This window comes from Fonsecaea pedrosoi (assembly GCF_000835455.1).
Source record: "Fonsecaea pedrosoi CBS 271.37 unplaced genomic scaffold supercont1.4, whole genome shotgun sequence".
Classification (NCBI taxonomy): domain Eukaryota; kingdom Fungi; phylum Ascomycota; class Eurotiomycetes; order Chaetothyriales; family Herpotrichiellaceae; genus Fonsecaea; species Fonsecaea pedrosoi.
The window spans coordinates 3,072,523-3,092,918 of NW_013550612.1; the positions used below are offsets into that span (position 1 = coordinate 3,072,523).

The 20,396-nt window shown below is 52.0% G+C and overlaps 9 protein-coding genes across 9 annotated transcripts; 4 read left to right on the forward strand and 5 right to left on the reverse strand.

Annotated features, from left to right (window-relative positions):
- Nucleotides 1-68: 68 nt before the first annotated feature.
- Z517_06909 (uncharacterized protein) lies at nt 69-1,989 on the reverse strand (the record flags this gene model as incomplete). Its single annotated transcript, XM_013428648.1, has 5 exons — nt 69-412; nt 584-909; nt 1,016-1,077; nt 1,163-1,786; nt 1,852-1,989. 5 exons carry the CDS (start codon nt 1,987-1,989, stop codon nt 69-71), a joined length of 1,494 nt encoding a protein of 497 aa, XP_013284102.1.
- Nucleotides 1,990-2,690: 701 nt separating this feature from the next.
- On the reverse strand, nt 2,691-3,998 carry Z517_06910 (uncharacterized protein; the record flags this gene model as incomplete). The annotated part of the gene is made up of 3 exons (XM_013428649.1): nt 2,691-3,755; nt 3,802-3,905; nt 3,956-3,998. The coding sequence occupies 3 exons, from the start codon at nt 3,996-3,998 to the stop codon at nt 2,691-2,693; spliced, it is 1,212 nt and encodes a 403-aa protein (XP_013284103.1).
- A 746-nt stretch (nt 3,999-4,744) lies between these two features.
- Nucleotides 4,745-6,652, forward strand: Z517_06911 (mitochondrial Rho GTPase 1; the record flags this gene model as incomplete). Its single annotated transcript, XM_013428650.1, has 1 exon — nt 4,745-6,652. One exon carries the CDS (start codon nt 4,745-4,747, stop codon nt 6,650-6,652), a length of 1,908 nt encoding a protein of 635 aa, XP_013284104.1.
- Nucleotides 6,653-7,107: 455 nt separating this feature from the next.
- Nucleotides 7,108-7,806, forward strand: Z517_06912 (uncharacterized protein; the record flags this gene model as incomplete). The annotated part of the gene is made up of 1 exon (XM_013428651.1): nt 7,108-7,806. The coding sequence occupies one exon, from the start codon at nt 7,108-7,110 to the stop codon at nt 7,804-7,806; it is 699 nt and encodes a 232-aa protein (XP_013284105.1).
- Nucleotides 7,807-8,219: 413 nt separating this feature from the next.
- Z517_06913 (uncharacterized protein) lies at nt 8,220-9,119 on the reverse strand (the record flags this gene model as incomplete). Its single annotated transcript, XM_013428652.1, has 2 exons — nt 8,220-8,717; nt 8,766-9,119. 2 exons carry the CDS (start codon nt 9,117-9,119, stop codon nt 8,220-8,222), a joined length of 852 nt encoding a protein of 283 aa, XP_013284106.1.
- Nucleotides 9,120-10,130: 1,011 nt separating this feature from the next.
- On the forward strand, nt 10,131-12,319 carry Z517_06914 (uncharacterized protein; the record flags this gene model as incomplete). Its single annotated transcript, XM_013428653.1, has 2 exons — nt 10,131-10,563; nt 10,614-12,319. 2 exons carry the CDS (start codon nt 10,131-10,133, stop codon nt 12,317-12,319), a joined length of 2,139 nt encoding a protein of 712 aa, XP_013284107.1.
- Nucleotides 12,320-13,284: 965 nt separating this feature from the next.
- Z517_06915 (uncharacterized protein) lies at nt 13,285-14,448 on the forward strand (the record flags this gene model as incomplete). Its single annotated transcript, XM_013428654.1, has 1 exon — nt 13,285-14,448. The coding sequence occupies one exon, from the start codon at nt 13,285-13,287 to the stop codon at nt 14,446-14,448; it is 1,164 nt and encodes a 387-aa protein (XP_013284108.1).
- Nucleotides 14,449-16,933: 2,485 nt separating this feature from the next.
- Z517_06916 (uncharacterized protein) lies at nt 16,934-18,052 on the reverse strand (the record flags this gene model as incomplete). The annotated part of the gene is made up of 2 exons (XM_013428655.1): nt 16,934-17,897; nt 17,952-18,052. 2 exons carry the CDS (start codon nt 18,050-18,052, stop codon nt 16,934-16,936), a joined length of 1,065 nt encoding a protein of 354 aa, XP_013284109.1.
- A 914-nt stretch (nt 18,053-18,966) lies between these two features.
- Nucleotides 18,967-19,601, reverse strand: Z517_06917 (uncharacterized protein; the record flags this gene model as incomplete). The annotated part of the gene is made up of 3 exons (XM_013428656.1): nt 18,967-19,267; nt 19,317-19,433; nt 19,558-19,601. 3 exons carry the CDS (start codon nt 19,599-19,601, stop codon nt 18,967-18,969), a joined length of 462 nt encoding a protein of 153 aa, XP_013284110.1.
- Nucleotides 19,602-20,396: the final 795 nt, after the last annotated feature.

Genomic DNA, 20,396 nt, shown 5'->3' on the forward strand with positions numbered 1-20,396 from the left:
CACGCACGCATCTTGCGGCCTTTTCGTCCACTCTCTCTCTCTCTCTCTCTCTATATGAATGACAATACCTAGGTATCCACCACATCCTCTTTCCCGCCACGCTCAATCTGCACTGCGCCAACCTTTTCGACGTCTCCGTCTCTGACTCCGTCGCCGTAACCAGCGCCGTGCACATGCACGTCCACGTCGGCCCCACTCGCGCGGCCCTCGCCCCTCTGGTCCAACCCGATGTCAGACTCGCCGATCGCGTCGGCGGGGATGCGGTAGTAGGGCACAAAGTTGACGCAGAGGGCGTAGGTCCAGCTCGCGATGAAGAAGCACACGGGCACGACGAGGGCGAAGGGCGTGCTGTTGTGCCAGTCGGCGGTGGCGCCGAGGAGGGGCGGGACAGCCGCGCCGCCGCAGACGCCGCCTGTTCGGTTGGGAAAGAAAAAGAGAGGTGGTTAGTCATATAACCAAGCAGAAGGAAGAGGAAATAGAAAGAGAAAAAAAAAAGGAAGGGGTTCAGGTCTCATGTGGGGGGTTGATGATGAGCATGGCATCGAAGACCCAGGGGGAATTGATGAGCGTGGTGTTATCTTACCAACAATCCAACCTGCTGCTCGCTTGGTATGTCTGCCCTGCCCTCGAATTCCCAACGCCACGATGGTCGGGAAACACACCGACTCGAAGAACAGGGTCAGCATGAACATGGCGATGCCCGTGTTTCGCCGCTCCGTGATGGCCGCCGAGCAGAACGCGATCACCGCCGTCAGGTAGAAGAGGAAGATCCAGCGCGGGCGGATGAAGCGCATGAACAGCGAGCCCGAGAACCGGCCCACGGCGAAACACCCCTGCGCGCCGGCGAGCAGAGCTGCACCCGTCGCGTTCGACACCGGTGCGATCTCGGTGAAGTAGTTTATGGCATATCTGTTGGAAGCGAGAGCTTCAGTTAACGAGCTGGGATTTGAGAGGGAAGGGGTGGTGTTGTGGTTGGGGAGTGAGCATCTTGCGGTTTTGTTCGTGGTTGACATACCCTGCCAAAGCAACTTGTGACCCAACGTAGCAGAATTGAGAGAATGCCGCATGGAAGACGGTCTATGTTGGCGCAAGGTAAAGACGGTCGTTAGCCCGGACCGAGCAAAGCGTAAGATCAACAGGAAATCGGAACCAACAAACGCACATATTGTTTCCAAAATGGTCTCTTGTTCCTCTCCTCCAATCCGTCATGAGTAATGGCAACCTGGTGTTCCATGTCCGCGTCTGTAACCTCTGGGATGGGCGAGATGTAAAACACGAATGCGAGGATAAAGACAAATATGGCAATGGCGAGATACACCCATTGTACGTTCCTCAAACTCTGCAGGTCATCGCCTGTGTTTTTGAAGAAGGCGTAGCTCCCCAGCACCGGCCCGACCACCGTTCCCACAGCGTTGAACGACTGTGCCAGATTGATGCGCAGTTCCGAGTATTTGGGCGGTCCGCACACTGCGATGAATGGGTTCGCGGCGGTTTCGAGGCTGCCCAGGCCTGATCCGATAATGAAGGTCGCGCCACAGAATCCTCCAAACGATCTCTTGAGACCAGCTGGCCACATGAGGAGTCCCCCGATGCCATACAGGGTCAGGCCAAACATGAACACCGCTTTGTAGCTGAAGTGGCGGAGGATCCAGTTCGCATAGCCCAAAGAGGCCAATGGATACGCGCCGAAATAGGCTGCTTGGAGACCTGACGAGCGGGCACGGGAGATGCCCAGCACGCCTTGAAAGTGTTTGTTCAAGGTGTCGAGAAGGCCATAGGCGAAACCCTGTGATACTTCGTGGTCAGTGGCCTTGCAGGATACTCGATATGTGGAGGGGATCGTTGTCATACCCAGAGAAAGTAAAGAGTCGTGACAAGGATGATAGGCAATATGGATTGTCGAACTGAGAGTTCCGATGCCCTAGTGACAGAGTCATCTCGCACCTTCAGGGTGGTGTGTTTGAAAAATCCCGATTTCCTCCTAGCCATTGCGTCGCCTCGTTGTGGAAAGAATTACGAGGAGATTTTGGGAGGGGTATCTGGCGATCAATAGTCTCGATGGCGAGAGGAGAACATAGACGAAGCAAATGATCAATGAATTCCTACCTGATCCAGAGACTATATATCGTGGTACTCAAGAGCTCGACCGTGTCCCAGGGACCGCCGAGCCCATAGCATAGCACCCCAGACCTGAGGTTGCATTTCTGCAACCCTGCAGTCATGCCTGTTGGAAACGATTGGATTCGACTTCATGACGTTGAGAGCTAAGTCAACACGGTAGGGGTGTGATGGCATGTCGACGGCATATGGTTGATAATTGCGGAGGGAAAACGAGGAGAAGTGGAAACCATGTGGAGGAAGATCTGCAGGGGATCAGCATTGGCAGCGGCCAATTCGGGTCAACAGCCACCGACGCAATCTGCAAGCAAACGGTCAGCAAGCCAAGGTCGAGAGGCACCGGAAAATGGACTGTTTGAGAGTGTATCGTGTCTTCATTTTGTTCGTCTACCACAAGATCAAGTGCGCCAACCCCCTGTTCAGATACTCCTACCCCTAGTCCGAGAGATGCTGAAGGAAAGTTTGGTGCAAACTCCGCCGCTAAAATGGACCAAACAGCAAAAGCAAGAGGGTATAAATGCCATTTTGTCGCCAACCACCCAGTTCAAAGTCCGATCGCAAGTTTGACCGGCTCATGAAGCCGTTTCGACGTAATTAGAAGGGAAGATTCCTGTCCGTCCATCTTCGGTCCGACCTGTCCACCAATCGGTCTTGTTTTCTGTTCTCTTTGTGATGGTGATGATGTCCCCTTTCTTGAAGCCCAAGTCGCCCTCTTGGTCTGCATCAAAGGTAAATAGAGCAATGGCTTGGTCAGGTCGTAGCGACCCAGTTCGCTGCCTGAAGACTGGTTTCGGGGCTGTAGGTCTGGTAGGCTTGTTGTCGGAGTAACTGTAATCATTCTGCAACGTGCTCGACCGACTGCGGCTGGAGAAAGCGTCGGGCGTGCCATTGTTCCGGCCAGCAGGTGCTCGGTCGTAAACATCATCAGCCCAGGTATTGGCTCGTCGGGGGTTAGGGTTGTCGCGGTAAACGTAGTTGTCGTCTGCTGAACCGACTGTGGAAGAACGGTTGTTGCGCACATTCGCCCCGTAGGCATCGCCAGTTCTGCCCTCCCAGACAACATCATCATGCTGGTCGTCATAAATAGGCATGTCATTGTACATGCTGTTATCGTTGTAGCCAGAACCCGCGAAGACACGGGTGTTGAGAACTCTCATCAAGGGATCTGCGGCAGGGGGTGGCCTGACAGCACCCTCGAGGAGTTGTTTAGCCGTGACGCGGCCATTGTAGAGTTTTTCATTGGCGTCTCTTCTCTCAATCAGGACACTGCCCTCCAGACTGACACCTGCGAACAAGCCTTTTGTCTTGCTGTAGGAGAACACTCCTGCCACACCCTTCAAGCTCGCAGCCCCCGCCGCTTCGGCGTTTCGTCCAACGGGCCCCGCAGCAATGGAGACGTTCCCACCGAGAGTCACGGAGGCCGCTTGTGAGAAGGCTCGGACGGCGTTGTAGTCGTTGAGGATGAAGACGAAATCGGTCAATTCGAAGCCAATCTGACCACCGAAGCCGCCACCAGCAGTTGCGATAGCCGAAGGTGCAGACCAAGAGCCATCGGCTAGTCGTGCGACGACCACGCCGGACCCAAGTCGACCAGAACCTAGGAAGCCAGCTTTGAAAACGGTCAAAACTGCAAGGCCCTAAGATCCGTCAGCCGAGACCAAGAGTAGTTCAAAGAAGCCTGACCTTTGCGCTTGCGAGGATGGAGGGTGGGATGACTTTATCAGGTCCAAAGCTCTGTCTGGGGTCGACAAAAGATGCGAGGATTTTGCCGGCCTTCTTGCACTCGCCTGGAAACTGTGTAAATATGGGGACCCGAAAGTAGGCAGCTTTCACTTACTCCTCATCGACGAGGGTAGCGGGTTATTGATCCCAAACGGCATGTTGGAGGACCCTGTGGTGGAAGTTTGCCTTCTCGTCTGACTGGTCGTGTGCTCAGGTCCAGATCGTGACCGTGAGCCGATGTATAATCAAGATGGTTGGATTGGAGTGCAAAGATGGCGAACACGCAAGTCGGAACTGGACGGGCTGAACAGACAAGAACCTCGGTGTGGGGGGTGGTGAGCTGAAGTGGGCTCCTAAGGCTCGAGTCCGAGGTCGGCTCAATGAAACGCAGGCAGGTTGTTTGTTAGGAGGCTCGTAGGGAGAGTCAGGAGTAATATACACAGGCAGCAGCTTGGAAAGTCAAGGAGATCAACTGCGGACTTTCCTGCGAGAAAAAGTCATGGATGGTAGAACCGTGGAGGCAAGGAAGCGAGCGAAGGTTCCTTTGGAAAAGGCGGGACGTTTTAGCGTCGGCTGTCAGGTTGGTGGTCAGTTGCCTGCCACGCTGCAGCTTGTTCCGTCATCGGCTTGGCATTTCGCAGGGTCGATTCCGTCGCTTCTGAGGCGCAGGCTGGAAGTTTCTCGTCCAAGGGGATTCCTGAATTATTTGCCCGCCTTACACGCCTCCTACGTCCTCGAGTCTCTCGTCCGTATCGCTCTGTCCACGTTTCCGCCGATCTGAATCCTAAAAGTACGCGTCTCCGCATTCAACGGTTCTCCACTGCCCGAGGCCGAATCTGCCGTGACGGGCGCAAAACAATGGACCTTTGAAACCACCCTCTACCTCTCTGCATGTAAGAGAGAGATGGCCACCGTCAGAATATGCGTCTGCGGCGACGAGGGCTGTGGTAAGTCCAGCCTCATCACCTCTCTCGTGAAAGACACCTTTGTGAGCACCAGGATTCAAGCCGTCCTGCCTCAAATCACAATCCCACCAACCCTGGGGACTCCCGAAAATGTTACCACGGTAATTGTCGACACCTCTGCTCTCCCTCAAGATCGTGCAACCCTAGCCAAGGAGCTGAGAAAGTCCAATGTCATCCTTCTCGTCTATTCAGACCACTACAGCTATGAGAGGGTCGCTCTGTTCTGGCTGCCCTATTTTCGTTCGTTGGGCGTCAATCTACCTGTTATCCTGTGCGCAAATAAGTCCGACCTGATCACGACGTCTACTTCCGCTCAGATAGTCGAGGAGGAAATGTTGCCGGTCATGTCAGAGTTTAAAGAGATTGATTCATGTATACGAACTAGCGCCCGTGATCACTTCAATGTCAATGAAGCATTCTTTCTCTGCCAGAAAGCTGTCACCCATCCGATCGCTCCTCTGTTTGATGCAAAAGAATCGGTCCTCAAACCTGCCGCCGTAGCTGCGTTGCTTCGCATATTCTACCTCTGCGACAAGGACAAGGATGGGCTTCTGAACGATAAAGAGATGGAAGATTTTCAGGTCAAATGCTTTGACAAGGGGTTGAGCTCTGAGGATCTGCAGCATATCAAAGAAACCATCGACAACCATATTCCAGGAGCCGCTTCCACGAGAGGCATCACCTCTCAGGGTTTCCTTCTCCTCAACAAACTCTACGCTGAAAAAGGACGTCATGAGACCATCTGGGTCATACTGCGGACGTTTCAGTACACTGATAGCCTGTCTCTAGAAGAGTCATTTTTGCATCCCAAGTTCGAAGTGCCTGAATATGCTTCTGCCGAACTGTCTCCGGCTGGTTATCGCTTCTTGGTCGATCTCTTCCTGACTTCCGATCGAGACAATGATGGTGGTCTGAGAGATGAAGAGCTGGCCTCTTTGTTTGCTCCAACGCCTGGGATTCCACAAATATGGGTCGACAACAACTTCCCTTCATGCACAATGAGGAATGATGCTGGCCATGTCACTCTACAAGGCTGGCTTGCACAGTGGTCCATGACCACATTTACCTCTCCAAAGACCACATTGGAATACCTCGCATATCTGGGCTTCGAATCAACAGATCGTTCTAATACGAGCACAACGGCTGCTTTAAAGTTGACGAAACCCCGCAAGCGAAGGCGGAAACCAGGTCGAGTAGGCCGGAATGTCCTTCTCGCTCACGTTCTGGGTGCCCCTCAGTCTGGTAAGTCTGCTTTGCTGGACGCATTCTTGGCCCAGCCATTCAACAACCTCTATCATCCCACTATTCAGCCTCGCGTGGCCGTCAACACCGTGGAACTGCCTGGTGGAAGGCAATGTTACCTCATACTGAAGGAATTGGGAGAATCCGAGGCAGCGGTTCTGGAGAACAAGAGCAAACTTCTGGACCAGTGCGACGTAATTGTGTACGCCTACGACTCGTCCGATCCAGACTCGTTTGCATACATTCCAAACATCCGGAAGACGTACCCCCACCTGGAAGATCTGCCGTCAGTGTACGTCGCTCTGAAAGCCGACCTCGACCGAACCACCCAAAGATCCGAAAACCAGCCAGATGAGTATGTTGCTCAAGTCCAGCGCATGCCACAGGGACCTCCCATATCTACCAGTGTTACTTGGCCTTCAATTCAAGAGCTGTTCGTGGTCATTTCTGAAGCTGGTTTGGAGCCAGTGACGGCATACCCACGGCCACTACAAGAAGATGATGATGGGCAGTTGATGAGGTATGGGCTAGCTCTGGGGGTAGTGGTATGCGCTGCTGCAGCGGCGGTAGTGATATGGAGACGCTCAGCCATGCCGGGGAGTTGACATACGAGCGAGGTAGAATGCTACAAAACACACGTTGCTGGGGGCTAGTTTGGATGTCTGGCAGCATTGATGGTCCCACTCCTTTGAATCCCAATCGGATCACCCACATGTATCGGGGTGGATCTGACCACTCAGGCCATCCAAGCTTTATATGCACGGCACCAAGACATCCCACCAAATCCGGCGACTGGGCTTGCATAAGCATAAGATTCACTCAATTGTCTGTCTATTACGACACATACTATATCCTCAATTCCTCCGCAAACCGATCGAGGGTCCTTTTCGAAATATTACAGGCACAACTTGATCAGGTATTGGTTCTTTTGTGAGAACTAGAGGGATATCAAAAAGGGCGTCGAACATCCACACCGGCTCTCGCGAGTGCAACAAATTCCGAATTATCCCATCGACCATTTCGTATCCTAGCCGGGAATTCTCAAAGGGCCAAGAAAACAATGTCCATAACTCTAGCGGACGATACACGCTATGCCCGCACCCTCCTTTCGTCACCACCAGCCACCGAACCTCAGTCTATGTCACGCACCATCACCACTCTTCAGCTCCAATCCCACATTGAGGGTGGCTACTTCTGCGAAACAGACCGCGACCCGCTCCTTGTGCCCAACCCATTCAAGAACCTTCCACAGTTGACAAACGCCACTTCCAAGGACACATCTGAGACGAGGCACGCATCGACGACCATCTACTATTTCTTGAGCCCGAAGAGCCCCGTGGGCCGGTTCCATCGTAACAGGGGTCGGACAGTACACACCCTACACTGGGGCCGAGGACGCTATGTCATTTTACATTTTGACCAGAGGGATTCTGCCAGTGGGCAGGAAGTCCCCATCGAGACCTTCGTAGTTGGGAAGGACATTGAAAAGGGAGAAAGAGTCCAGTGGATCGTCGAGGGTGGCAAGTTCAAGGCGAGTTTTCTGCTCCCCGACAAAGAGGGAGGTGACGAAAGTGAGCAAGGCCTGTTAATTAGCGAGACGGTGGTTCCGGGGTTTGACTATGCGGACCACGACTTTATGACAGCGGAGCGAATGGCCGAGGGGCTGGACAAGGCACACAGGGAGGAATTGCAGTGGTTGTTGAACACGGACGAACAGCGCCGCTTAAACATCGTGCTTAAGGCCATGGGCAAGGAGTAGGCACGAAGGCCACTAGATGGGTAACCATTAAACACGGCAGAAGAGACGGGCTCTCTAAGAGTTCTATCACTTAATAATTAGAGCATAACAAGTCGCCTTGGGCCCTCTACACGTCGCCATCAGCTTCCGCAGTTTCGGCCTCACAGTGTCAGTGCGGTTAGGGACACGAGCTTTCGCGTGAAAGCCACACGGAAAAATCCAGGTTGACGATACTAGCGACAAGCCGACTGGAGGTATTCAGCGTTGCATAATCGCCTCGTTCTGGCTCCCAGCATTTAAAATACACTGGGCAAAAAGCCTTTGGAAAGCCTTCTAGTACACACTGATTCAGCATGTTGATACAGTCCCTTCTGCCCCTGTCCAACGCCCGGCATCTAACGTGCAAGATCCTCCTTTCACTTCACAACATCTCCTCAGATCAACTCGCTGGTGACGTTGGAAAACTCGCCCTTCTGCAGTTTAGTCTCCCAGAAAATAGGGTTCGTGTCGGAGAAACCATGCTTGACCCAACCATCCTCCTTGACGTGGTACAGGTTGATGTAACCACCTGAATAGGCATCTCGGTGGGTAGCCGCCAAAATACTCCTTCTGCCCAGCTCCAAAGCCTCATCATCTTCCAGGTCGTATTTGTAGAGAGCATCCAGAACACCATAAGCGAAAGTTTGACCTGATCCAACACAGAAGAGATTGCCCGACAACCGCGTGCCATCCGAGTCAATATAGTAGAGCGCAGGCCCCTCTTGTGGTGTCACTCCCGTAATCATAGTTCCCATAGACAATCCCATTCCTTTGTAAGAATACACTAGGTTTGCTAGAATCTTGGAGGCTGCGGCGACGGAGATGCGGCGCTTATGGTGAAGTTCGTGTAAGCGACATTGGACACCGAGGTAAGCAAGCCAGTATTGGCAGTCCTAATGGTGTTAATAGACGTCCCAAGACAAATGCAGAAGTCAACCTACCGCAGCTCCACCGGCCATAGTACCCAGCAACATCGGATTAATCTCAATGACCTTCTTGACTGTTTGCGAAGCAATCCAGTTTCCGGCGGTGGCTCTTGAGTCCGTTGCGACGATGATTCCTCCTTTGAATCGGAAAGCTAAGGTGGTGGTGCCGTGGGCAATCTTGATCGGGCAATTCGGATTCAAGTAATCATCGGTCGCTGCGCGCAGAAAGGCAGAAGGACGTGGTACGGGCGGCAGGGCGAATTTAAGGGAAAGAGGAGGTAGCGTTTCGCAATAGTCATTATGGTCTTCTGATGTGAAGCCTTCGTTGGTGAAGGGAGACTGAGTGTATTGGGCAACGAGTGTGTCCATGGTTACAGAGGGTGGAAAGTGTTTGATTGCTCTGGGGTCCAAGTTGGAAAGAAGTTCTCACAAAATACAAAGAGACGAAGAAGTGTGTGTTGGTACAGAAGCGAGAAAGAAAGAAACGGGGAGCTGGAGTAAGGCAGAAGAGGGATGATGATTGAGAGACTGAGGTGATGCTGCTTGGGTGGTTTGGACGCTGAAGCTGCGCGTCTTGAATGGCGCCTGCGTCTCGTTAGGTGCCCGTCACGTGCTCTGCTCCGGAACTTGACTGTCTGCGTCTCACTATTTCTCCTCCCAACTTCAAACTGCACGAAGCGTCCGAACTCGGTTTCGACTCATCCTCTGCTGCACTACTGTTGCCAACCCAGAATTTCCCTCCGCGTACTCGGGTTGACGAGATGGCAAAAGCAAGCCCGAGGCCAGGAGGCCAGGAGACCAGGAAGCCAGTCAGCACTGTCGCTTTCTCCGGTCGGCAACAGCCCCTCACGTCAACCCTTGTTCATGCTGGTGGATTTGACGCTGGAAAAGATGCCAATCCTCCAACTGGCTCGTGCAGAAAGATAGGGCCACCAAAAGACCCTGGAGCTGGGGGGTTAAACAGTATCACGATCCAAAAGTTCTGCTCATCACTCGTTCGTCATTGGAGCAGCGGGTCGTATATGCAGGTTGTGGCTCTTCTGCCTGACCCATCGTGCCATCGCAGCTGAGAGCCACTGGCTCAATATCAATGTTCCACAGCTATACACAGGGCGTCCCAAGTCCAACCAGTGAAGATACTCCGTGCCCTTCAGCCCGTGTGAGGCTGACGTTCAGCGCCACGTTATCGGCTGCACCTTGCCTTGCGCCATCAAGATATGCTTTTGCACTCCAGATGAAGAGTGACTTCAAAGGTATAGATCAGCTAAATTTGACTGTGAACCAGGTAAGATATCTGTTTTCGTGCTCGACTTCATATGTCATCCGTCTCGGTCACATCCCTCATTTTGTATTGTCTTGTTCGCCTTGAAATGGTAAACCATGGAGAGCGATAATAGACGTCCCAAGAATCTCGTTTCCTTCTCGGAGCGAGTCGCTACCTTTCTCACGAATAGACACAGCTTACATATCCCTTCACAAGAGGAGATAACCGGGGAGAGGACTCGGAGTCAGTCTCTAGACTTTCAAAACGAGATACCTCTTGAGCAGAACGATATCAGACAGTCCTTCATACGACGACAATATGACACACCCGAAGAAGAGTGTCGCTTCGATCCAGAGTTACTACCAAATGAAAACCTCGTCCAAACAATTTTACTCCCCGCAGCAGTCATTTGCATCCCTATCGCTCTTTTAGCCGGTACTTTGCTTGCTCTGGTTTATATGTACCGAGTCGTTCCTGTCCCAAATCTATTCAAGCCTACGGAAGCGACACTACATGAGCCTGGATTTGTTCTGGTCAACTTTTCTGCAAGTGAGTTCGCGGGCATTGACAACGCTGTTGTCCAACACTGACTTCTCTAGCTCGATTGGTTTTCGTAGCCAGTTTTCTGTCTACGCTGGCACCTCTGCTGGGTTCGTTCATCTTGTCAGTGTTTGCGCTTACCGTGTCTCGGAAATTGCGCGATGCCTCCAGAGAAGCAAAATATCTGGACCTACCAACACCATTTCAAATGAGTTTGCTTATCGGCATCTTGGTCGCGTCTGCACAGCAATTTCGGTCGTATCTCTGGTACCTTGTCCGCCGGCGAAGACCCAGCATCCCCCCGGTTTTACACTGTGCCGCCTCGATGATGCTCCTGAGTTTGCTGTTGGCTGTCGGGGTGTTCATAGCGGATACCGTCCTGCATTACACAACGTCGACTGTTGAGGTTGATCAGATCTTGATCCCGCCAGAACCAACCCAGGAATTTGGTCGCGGTCTCTCTGAGTTCTGCTTGACCTTCAACCGAACTTTTGTGGGACTGCCTTGTTCCGACACGACTGACTCCGGAGTAGTCGACCCGAATGCAAACTTTGAAGCTACAGAAACGAATCGGCTCTTCCACAACACTTCGCAACTTTCAGAGATTCGAATCACGGCGACGGATGACATCCCAGGGGCCGAGCTAGCATACCTCATTCCCCAGCAACAGACGACGGTTCCCAATACTGATTACGAAGCATCGACTATTGGGATATCGACAACCTGTCGCTTTGTCAACCCATCCAGCTGCGGCATGGTACTTTGGGATGATTACTACACCAACTTCAGCTGCACCGATATGTTTCACGGTACTATCGGGATGCCACCAATCGTGAGCACAAACCTCAATAATCTACGCCCTCCGGATCCGTATCGTTCATTCTTGATGTACAAAGGGGCTGCCAACCTAATGTACTCGTTTTTCAACGATTCAGGAATGAGAAACGTCTACAACACTGTTGGCTACAATGACTCGGGCGCCTTCGACTTGAGCATTTCGCCATATCCCAACTCTGACCTGGTGAATCCGTTCTATATCGGCATCGCCGCGCGAATTTCAACTACAAGTGGACAATTTGTGTCTGGCAATGAAATGATGGCAAACAACACAGACGCCACTTTTATCTCTGATGGCGTCCTGGATTTCATTCTCAATTGTGCCGTGGCGTCATACGATATCTCGTATACCTGGGTTGACGGAGCTCTGCAGAATATCCATGCGGTGCCGACCGGCAATGGCAGCATCCTGGAAATTTTCCACGGAAACCTACTGTACGCGACTATCAGTGGTGGTGATCCTGCTCTACAAGATTTCCTCACGCAGTCTGCATTGGCTGGAGACACGACTGAGTCTTTTCTCCGGAAATTTGGAAGTCTATACTCTACAAAGGTCCTAGCAAACATTGGCGGATACACTACAGGCCGTCTTGCCCTTGGCCAACAACAGCGTGAACATATGCTGCTTTCCAAAGTGCCCATTCCACCACTAGCGATACTGGTGGCATGGAGTTTCTGCTATCCCTTGCTTGGGCTGATACTGGCCTTCCAAGCATACTGGGCATCCCGCGGTAACGTTCGCAGTATCGCAGCGAAACTGAGCTTGCTTGGGTTGTCTCAGGCTGCCTTTGGAGACAAGCGAATGGAAGCATCAACCGGCGGAACCACTTCGAGGGAGGACGTGAATCAGCTTCTCAAGCAAGAGACGAGGCGCATTCTTGTCGATGGGAGCGCACAACAGGGCTTCGAGTTCGGTGTCATGCTATGACACCAATCGGAGAAAGAGCCAACAATAGGTGAGGGCACAGCCCAGCTGTCAAGGTATCGAGCAAAAGGCAACTCATCCTATAGCGCGTATCGAACTCTGCCATTCCTCTGAGAACACTACGCAAGCGAGCCGTCCACAACTGATCTAGTCCTAAATCAACGCGTACGCAGCACATAGATGAGCCAGGGTTGCGGAACTTTCGGTGGATAACGTTGGCCTGCGTGAACTACGGCATGGGGTTTCCCCTTCGTTACCCCAGTGGTTGAACAGTCTTGCGCTTCTGTTGAGGATCAACGTTACCGGCCTGTTCAGGCGCCCTGGACGATTCAGGGGATTAACCAATGAGATATCAGATTTCACAATCAATGGTTGAGCTTTCAGTGCTTTTTGTTGCCTAATGTTCAGCTGGCACCGCAAGGCACAAAACTATCGCTGTTCACTGCAAGTCAGCAGCCTCATCAGGGGATGTCCCTGTTGTCTTGAACTTGCATGTGAAAGCGTTCAGCTCCTCTGCATCAACCAGACAAGTCGACGTACCACATGGCCATCCTAAATAAAGTTCACCAGGATATACTCAATCAACCAATGACGTCTGAGCCGGGGATCTCTTGTCGCCGTTGCTTCATCGACTAAGCCTTTTCATGGCTGTGTCTTTTGCCGTTTGACATTGCGCCCCGGTGTGTTCGGTATTGACCGAAAACTCGCCAAACTAAGCACTTTGTGCTTGTCTGGACAACCCATGAGGAGTTTCGTAAGGCGGCCAAAACTGTATCACGTCCCTGTTGGTTCAGTTTACGCTACCAGGAACCTTTGAAGCGGTGAAATCTATTTCCATCCATGCATTGACATCAAGGGTCATTGCGTTCACACCAAGTATAAATGTCTCGCAGATCCTTGAACCTTTGGCCTGATCCAAACACTATCGACCAAACCATTTACTCTGCCACCTCATAGCTGTTAGCAAGATGCTTTCTCCAGTGTTTGTTTCTCTCCTTGCTGTGCTGCTGTCATGGCCTACCGTTGCGATTGAGCAAAAACAGAAGAATATTGGGCTTACCAAGACGCAAGAACCCGACCCTACCATCACAGCCAGCGTGAAATCGATCTTCAGCTCCTTTAGCCGAGACGAAGACAGGACATTTGATCCAAAGTCGGCTTCAGGCTGTTGTAATCCAACCTGTGCCTTGGGATTATGCAATGGCATTTATCCCTTTGACACGACTCCTCCTCCTGATGCAGCTCGCACTGCGACTGCTTCGCCTGCGGTTGCCACAGAATCTTGCTGTTCTGCCGGCTGTCCCGATGGTTTCTGCAGAGGTTTTGAGCGATTCAGGCATTGGTGGCCGATAGGCTGCGTTGGTCGAGGCTGCGCTGTGCCCACGGGTCAAAGATGGAATCATTTGCCAGCCCATCTGCATCCTGGAAGTCGCTGTGAAGGTCGGAATTGTTCACCGGGCGTCCATCAAAGCGACTCTCCTATAACGACAATCTTTGCGGATGCTGTCTCTGGTGCTGTCGACGCTGTCAAACCTACCGATACCGCAGCATCGAGCCCCAAAGCTGCCAACAAGGAACCAACGCTTCAGTTTCATTCCGCCGAGCTCGCCGGTCAGGATCAAGATACGCTTCCAATAATTGTGGAGAACAACGCCAAAGAGCCCGTCACTCTCCTCGCAGACATTGACCTGGCGTTGACCGAGAACTACATCTCATCTGGCATGTTGTCGGCTTTGGGCCTGTCATCTACTTCGTCCAGACTCAGCCCAATAGCAAAGGAAGACCAACGCGCTGCTGCCCTAGGCACACCCGCCTTCCACGTTACACCACACGCGAAAATTTCGCTGAACTTGCTCGCCGGACCCAAGGATGTGCTGAACCAGTTTGCGGATGTTGCGTTCAACGTCTTCGATCTTCCTTCCATCCACGAGCGAGCGGGTGTTCCCTGGGAGCCGGAGGTTTTTCTGGGTGTGGTTTTCCTCCGCGAGGCGTCGGCACTGCGGCTCGTCGATGGATTCGCAGGGCACCCCGCGCTCAAGGGGTTGCCCGTGGTGGTGAGAGACATTCCGGGCGCGGACACGAACTCCGCAGGAAATCAGAGCGAACAGAAACCGGCGAAGGACGAATTGTGACACGCTCCACGCGTACGAGTAATGCGAAGTGCGAGGGAAGACGAGGGTGACGGTGACGGTGACTGTGACACCGCCGGTCGGTGTAAACACACCACATGACAACCCTGCCAGAGAGTGCCAGTAAAGGCCAGTGAGGGAAACATTACGACGGAAAAGATCACACTTCCTCCTTGTCCTTTTGTGTGTGGTTTTTTTCTCTTTCTTTTCTCTTTCCCGCTTTTCCTTTGTCCTTTTTATTTTCAGTTTCACTTCGAGTAGATGATTTTGATTCTTACATTGGGGGGAGGCCTCCCAGTGAGTCGACGATATACTTTGTACTTGGGCATCGCTAGGTAGTGGCTAGGGAGTAGCTACATACATGGATATACATGTGTACGTACCTCGTACCTCGTACAGGAGCTATGCAATGCAATGCAATGTGTTCAAAATATTTGAGTTTTCTTCTCATTTTTCATTCAGTACATGCAGAGCCCAAGGTACACTCGCAGATTCGTTTTCAACTGCGGCTTCGGGTTCCGCAGACACACAAATTATTTCGTGACCATATCAGACCCGCTATGTCTAGCCACTAGTCTGTATCTAGAAAAGTGAGGGCTGTTCTTGCCGCCAATAAGCAGAGGCGCTCCCAGATCACGTGCTGCATCTTACATTGCCATACGGTACTGATGTGTCTCCGCATTCCCGTCCGGGAGCGTGGGGCGTAGGCTCCGTAACGGCAGCAAGAGATCTGTTTTCGGGTGACCTTCCTAATTCGATCTGAATCTGTCCCTTCCCTTCAATGTCTGCCTGAGGACAAGGGTTCCCCTCCTACGCCTCCATGAACACGTACTGACCTCTTTCATGTCTACGAATTCGAAGTAATGCATGAACAATACTTGACAACAATACCTTGTAGTGACAGAGACATGTGGGGACGCGTATGCACTGTCCGCAACAAGCAAGGTTGCATCGACCGTGGCATTTCGCAGAACGTGGTGCGCCATCCTGTGGTTGTCGTTGGGCGAGGGCTCACTGGCACCTACAGCTGTTTGGTAGTGAGCCTTTTCCTCTCCAACCGAAGTGCATGCTGTGAAGCTGAATCTAGCATTTAGATAACGACCGCGCCCCTCGAAATTTCATCTGCCTTGCCCATAGCGCCGACTCCGAGAGGTTGCGCACGAGCTCAGATGCTACTGCACTCTACAGAAGGGACACAAGACGGATTTCCGCCGACGCAGATGTGGAAAACCGGCAGCTACCTTGACATCTCCAAGAGATATGACATACCGCGGGACTGGCTTGATGGACAGCCTCTATATCTGACCAGTGAATCTTACTCACTGTTATCGGCAGTGGAAGAGAAACGATTTTAGAGTCATTGTAATGGCTCTGTGATCTCGCTGCAGACTGCAGCATCGAAATGATTTCCTACATCTCTGCCTAGCAGCTTTGGCAGCGATGAGCATAATTTAATAGAAAGCTGGTAAACTCGAGGCCTTGGGGTTTTTAAACTACTCTCTCCTCCGATTAGTCAGTGAGATAATTGCGTGCCGTTTTTAGAGTTTCAGCATTCGTATTGTCATGTAAATCAGCGTAATCGGTCGACTGACGCTTAACGCCTATTGACCATTATTAAAAGCTACGCTTGGGCATATCTGGCTTAGTCCTTCTCGGATAACCCGTAAGATATACAGTAGGGCCCAAATAATTGAGTGTATCTGCAGAGGTGAAGGCGCAATTGAAAACGTCTATCTGTACGAGGTACCGAGTAGGTAGATAGGTGTCCATTATGTCAATGTTACGAGGACCGCACGTAGAGCAAGATACTGAATCGCGGCCCCAGGGCGGTTGCCGTTGATGTTGGAATTGTTATTGAACCTGTAAAAATCATTGCTGAGATAATAGAAATATAATACAAGGCCCACGCCCGCGCCCGCGCCCGCGCCCACGAATGGAGGCTGGGGAGGCGCGTGAGATACTTGAAGAACCGCCCGTCAATCGTAGAAATACAGATTATGTAGGGTATGGTGCCCAACGTCTAGGGAGCACTCTTGATCTTTGCTCCATTCTTTTTTGTGGGGGGTTTTTGAGGTCGTGAAAAGCTGTTGATTGTTTTGCTGTTTAGAGCTCCTGGTCATCAGGTTTGGAGACATCAGTCAACCTTGCGTTGATGGAGGACATTTCGGCCCAGGGCCCGCGGCCCACCTTGGTTTTGTGCGATATCTCCGCGCTTGTTGCGATTTCAAGCTCAAATCCAACAGCTTGTTGACCACATCTCACTGTGATCGGCCGCCCAAATACACTTTGGCAACTCATTCGAGTGTATGTTAGTGATAAAGGCTGGTGTCCAGACAGCACCATGTGCTTGATCTCAGCAAAACCCGTTGCCAACAGAATCTTGGGTAAATGGGCCCGAGGATGTCGAAATTCGACGCGTGTGCCGCCCAACAGCCCAGTAGTCATCTAGACCCAAGGGAAACAGATCAATTAAGAATCAATCCCATCCTTACACCTCTCTCGTACTTCCACGGACAGCTTTTCTTCCCACCTGCAAGAAACTTGGCGGACGGGCATCATATGGCAACGCAGTGGATTCTGGGTATGGCGCTTGCATTGGCGGGGAAGGCACAGGATTGTAAGGTTTCGGCATACTGATTCTATGCGAATTGTAATCATTCTGTGGTGGTTCGTATCGGCTGTTCATGGCGTTGTTTGGAGCATAGGGGTATTGAGGGCCGGTTTGTAGCGGAGGGCCCCGATTGTACTCATAAGGGCTCGGACTGGCGGTACCAGCGATGAATCTGTCCGAACCGCTGGTAACTGACGGCGCCTGAGAATTGGAACGATAGGTCGGGGGTGGGCTGAGCGGGACTGCCTGGAAGTTGTCCTGACTGTTATTGCCCAGAAGTCTTTGATCGCCCAAGTCGGAGTTGTAGGCGTGGTTCATGCCGGTTCCGTTGCGGGGATAATCTTGTTGAGGGTTTGATGAGATAGGTGACATGGGTCCATTAGGGACGCTGTTATAGCCCCCTCTCATCCTCTGTGGTTGTGTGTCGAGTCTGCCCATCTCCAGATCCCCATTCGCATTCTGGTGTGGTGGCTCACTGGTGTCTTCGACTCTTCTCTTAGTCGCAGTGTCCCAGCTAGGCATGGGTGGCAGACTATCTTCATTGATCATCCTCTTGGTGCTAGGATCATCGAACGTAGCAAACTGAGGTGCGTTGGGGTTTCCGTACGCCATGGGACTGGGGGTAGGCTGGTATCCTTGGTAAGGAGTAGGGGGCATACGCGTGTAGTCGTCCTTGAATTTCGAAGGACGCTCACGACTTCGACTTCCCCTACAACAGCCGCCACAACAGCTCATACAGCATGAGCAGATCTCAACCCCACAGCAGAGGCACCGCGCGATGCAAAAGAGGACAGAAAGCAGTATGAGTGAGCCGATGACAATCGCGGCAATGACAGGCCACCTGGGTCAACGTTAGAGCAAGGCAAGAAGAGGGAGGGGTTTCATCGGCACGTACTTGCAATAGGACTTTTGCATGCATTTGTCCCAGCTGGATAATGTATCTGGGAGTGATTGTACTTCGGAGACAACGTCGCGGGTGTAGAAAGAGTACGCCATTTCGTCAAGGTCCTATGGTAGACCTCTTGAAGTAAAATAGTATGTCGTCAACTCATTCACGGTCGTTCGAAGAAGGGCGATGGAATCTCTCTCGTCTGGTTTAGCGAGTGGAAGAGTGGATGTTGAAAGGAGGCTGGGAGTCTGGTGGGAAATAGCGAGGCCGGCCTGCGGACAGTGCAGAATGCGTGAACTAGACGAACGTCGTTCAAGTTCGTGGAAAACCGAAGTGAATGTGATGATAACGTAGAGGGAACGGAGTGTGGTAGAGAGGGACATAAGACAAAGAAAAGGGCATTCGCGGAGTTGCTATGAAAAGAATCTCAGGTGAGAGAGGATCGAGTAACGCAGGAGGCGGAGCACCAAGGCTACAAGGCCATGAGGCGGGTTTGGGTCGAAGCAGGGGTCGCCTACCGACCAATCGACGCCCTTCAAGGAGCTCATTGCGGGCTTCCCCCAGGGCGATCTGACCCTGCCGAGCTTGCATCTTGCGGGCACATTCCAGCTGAAACGCCGGCGCTTGTGAGAGCCTGGCCTACGAACAGGGGATTCATACCCGATCCGGTGCGAGGCTACAGTTTTTCGGGTACATGCATTAGAAACCCGGGCTAGCAGACGTTTGTACCTATGGTAATGGGAGAGGTCGTGCACACATTGTGGAAATTGATGAATTAGTCCGTTTTCGTGACGCTACATTCTTCGTGAATCTTATCCTCTCTGTTGCCATGCTTTTCAAAGTTTCGATAGCAGCCACCCCCTTTGTATCTATCGTACACTCATCGCAGCTCCTGGCACCTTGAACATCCATATTGTATTGGCTGCAGTCCACCTGGACCGCAGCTTTTAAAAATGTGCATTCGGAAACCCCACAAAAAACACGAGTATGGAGGAGGAGCCCACACTGTAATCAATCTCGATTATTTTTTGGCTGGTGGAGGACCCGTGGGGGGAGTGTAGACGTTGTCGCCGCCTCTGTAGGTGTTCTGTGGTGGTTGCATTTCGACATCGGTCTGTCTGCCACCAAAATAGCCTTGATTTTGGCCGTAGTAGCCGCCGTAATTCTGGGTTTGGTTGTAGGCAGGCGGGGGTGCTTGTTGTGTTTGCTGGAAGCCAGGGTTGTACTGAGCAGGAGCATGACCCCAAGGAGTGCGGCCTGTCCATCCCGTACCATACAGAGGCTGTCGACCCATGCGACGTCTTCGGCGAGCGCTCCACAAGCTGTCTTGAGTTAGCAAAGATCTGGTAATGCGTGGATGTCTCTGCGAACCTGAAGATGAAGAAGATGAGAAGTGCGCCAAATATTATGATGCCGAGGGCAACCCATCTACCCCAGTCATACCACGCTGAATTGCATCTGTATGCGCGACCGTTGTTGTCGATGCATCTGGCCATAACGAAGAAAAAGTGTTAGCAAAAGGATGTTTTGTTGTGTGTGGAAGTGGTTGCGACGAGCGACGAGTGGGAAGGAGGAATAGCATATAAATTCATTCGAGCATGGCAGTGCTTACATGTTGTCTCCATAATATTGTCGGGTGACGAGTTTGAGGCTCATGGCAGCTGTGTGTGCGTATGCGTATGTGTGTGTGAACGACGAAGTGTGTGGAAGTGGGATGTGGTGATGTCAAACGATGTGAATGATGGCGATTCGGATGGAATATTCCTTGCCGCGGTAGTTTCCCGCTGGAGCCTGAGGCGCAGAGGACGGAGGTCTTACAACAAATCAACAAGGCTAAAATGATATTTGAGTTGAGAGAGGGTCGCAGTCAAGAAGCACAATGATGGGATGATGATGGGATCAGAAAGGGTACGTACTTGATAGCAAGCAAGAGTGAAAAGATGAGTTGGCGAGCAGAAGAAGAATTAACGTATGGTGATGGCATGTACAAGAAGGCGCAGCAGCACTGGGCGCAGTCGGGGATGCCCACAGCTGTCTGGTCACTATGGTGTGCTAGAGCCTTGGGGGAGGGGAATGTGCACGTAAGGAATGAGAAATAACGTCTTAGTGCACCTAAAGTGGCGCAGCATCATCACTCTAATTGGCCTTTTGCCCCCGGAAGCAACCCCTCGGCATCTGCTTGGTTCCCTGCTTGCCTGCTCCTCAGCGGCCAGCCACCCAGTTAAGAGGCTCGTCCAACCAACACGGTCGGGTCTCTGGGGGGCTCCCCATGCGAGTCGTTCTTGGCTACGCGTCATTCAGGCTGCGCTGGAGAATGGCCTGTTTGTGGTCTGCCAGGCATCTCTCAGTACCGTGATGAACCAGTGGATAAACCCCTTACTCGTACAAGTACGATCATTTTCCTGTCTCAGCAAGCGTCTGGAACATTCTTGCGGAGAACCTGTGGACGAG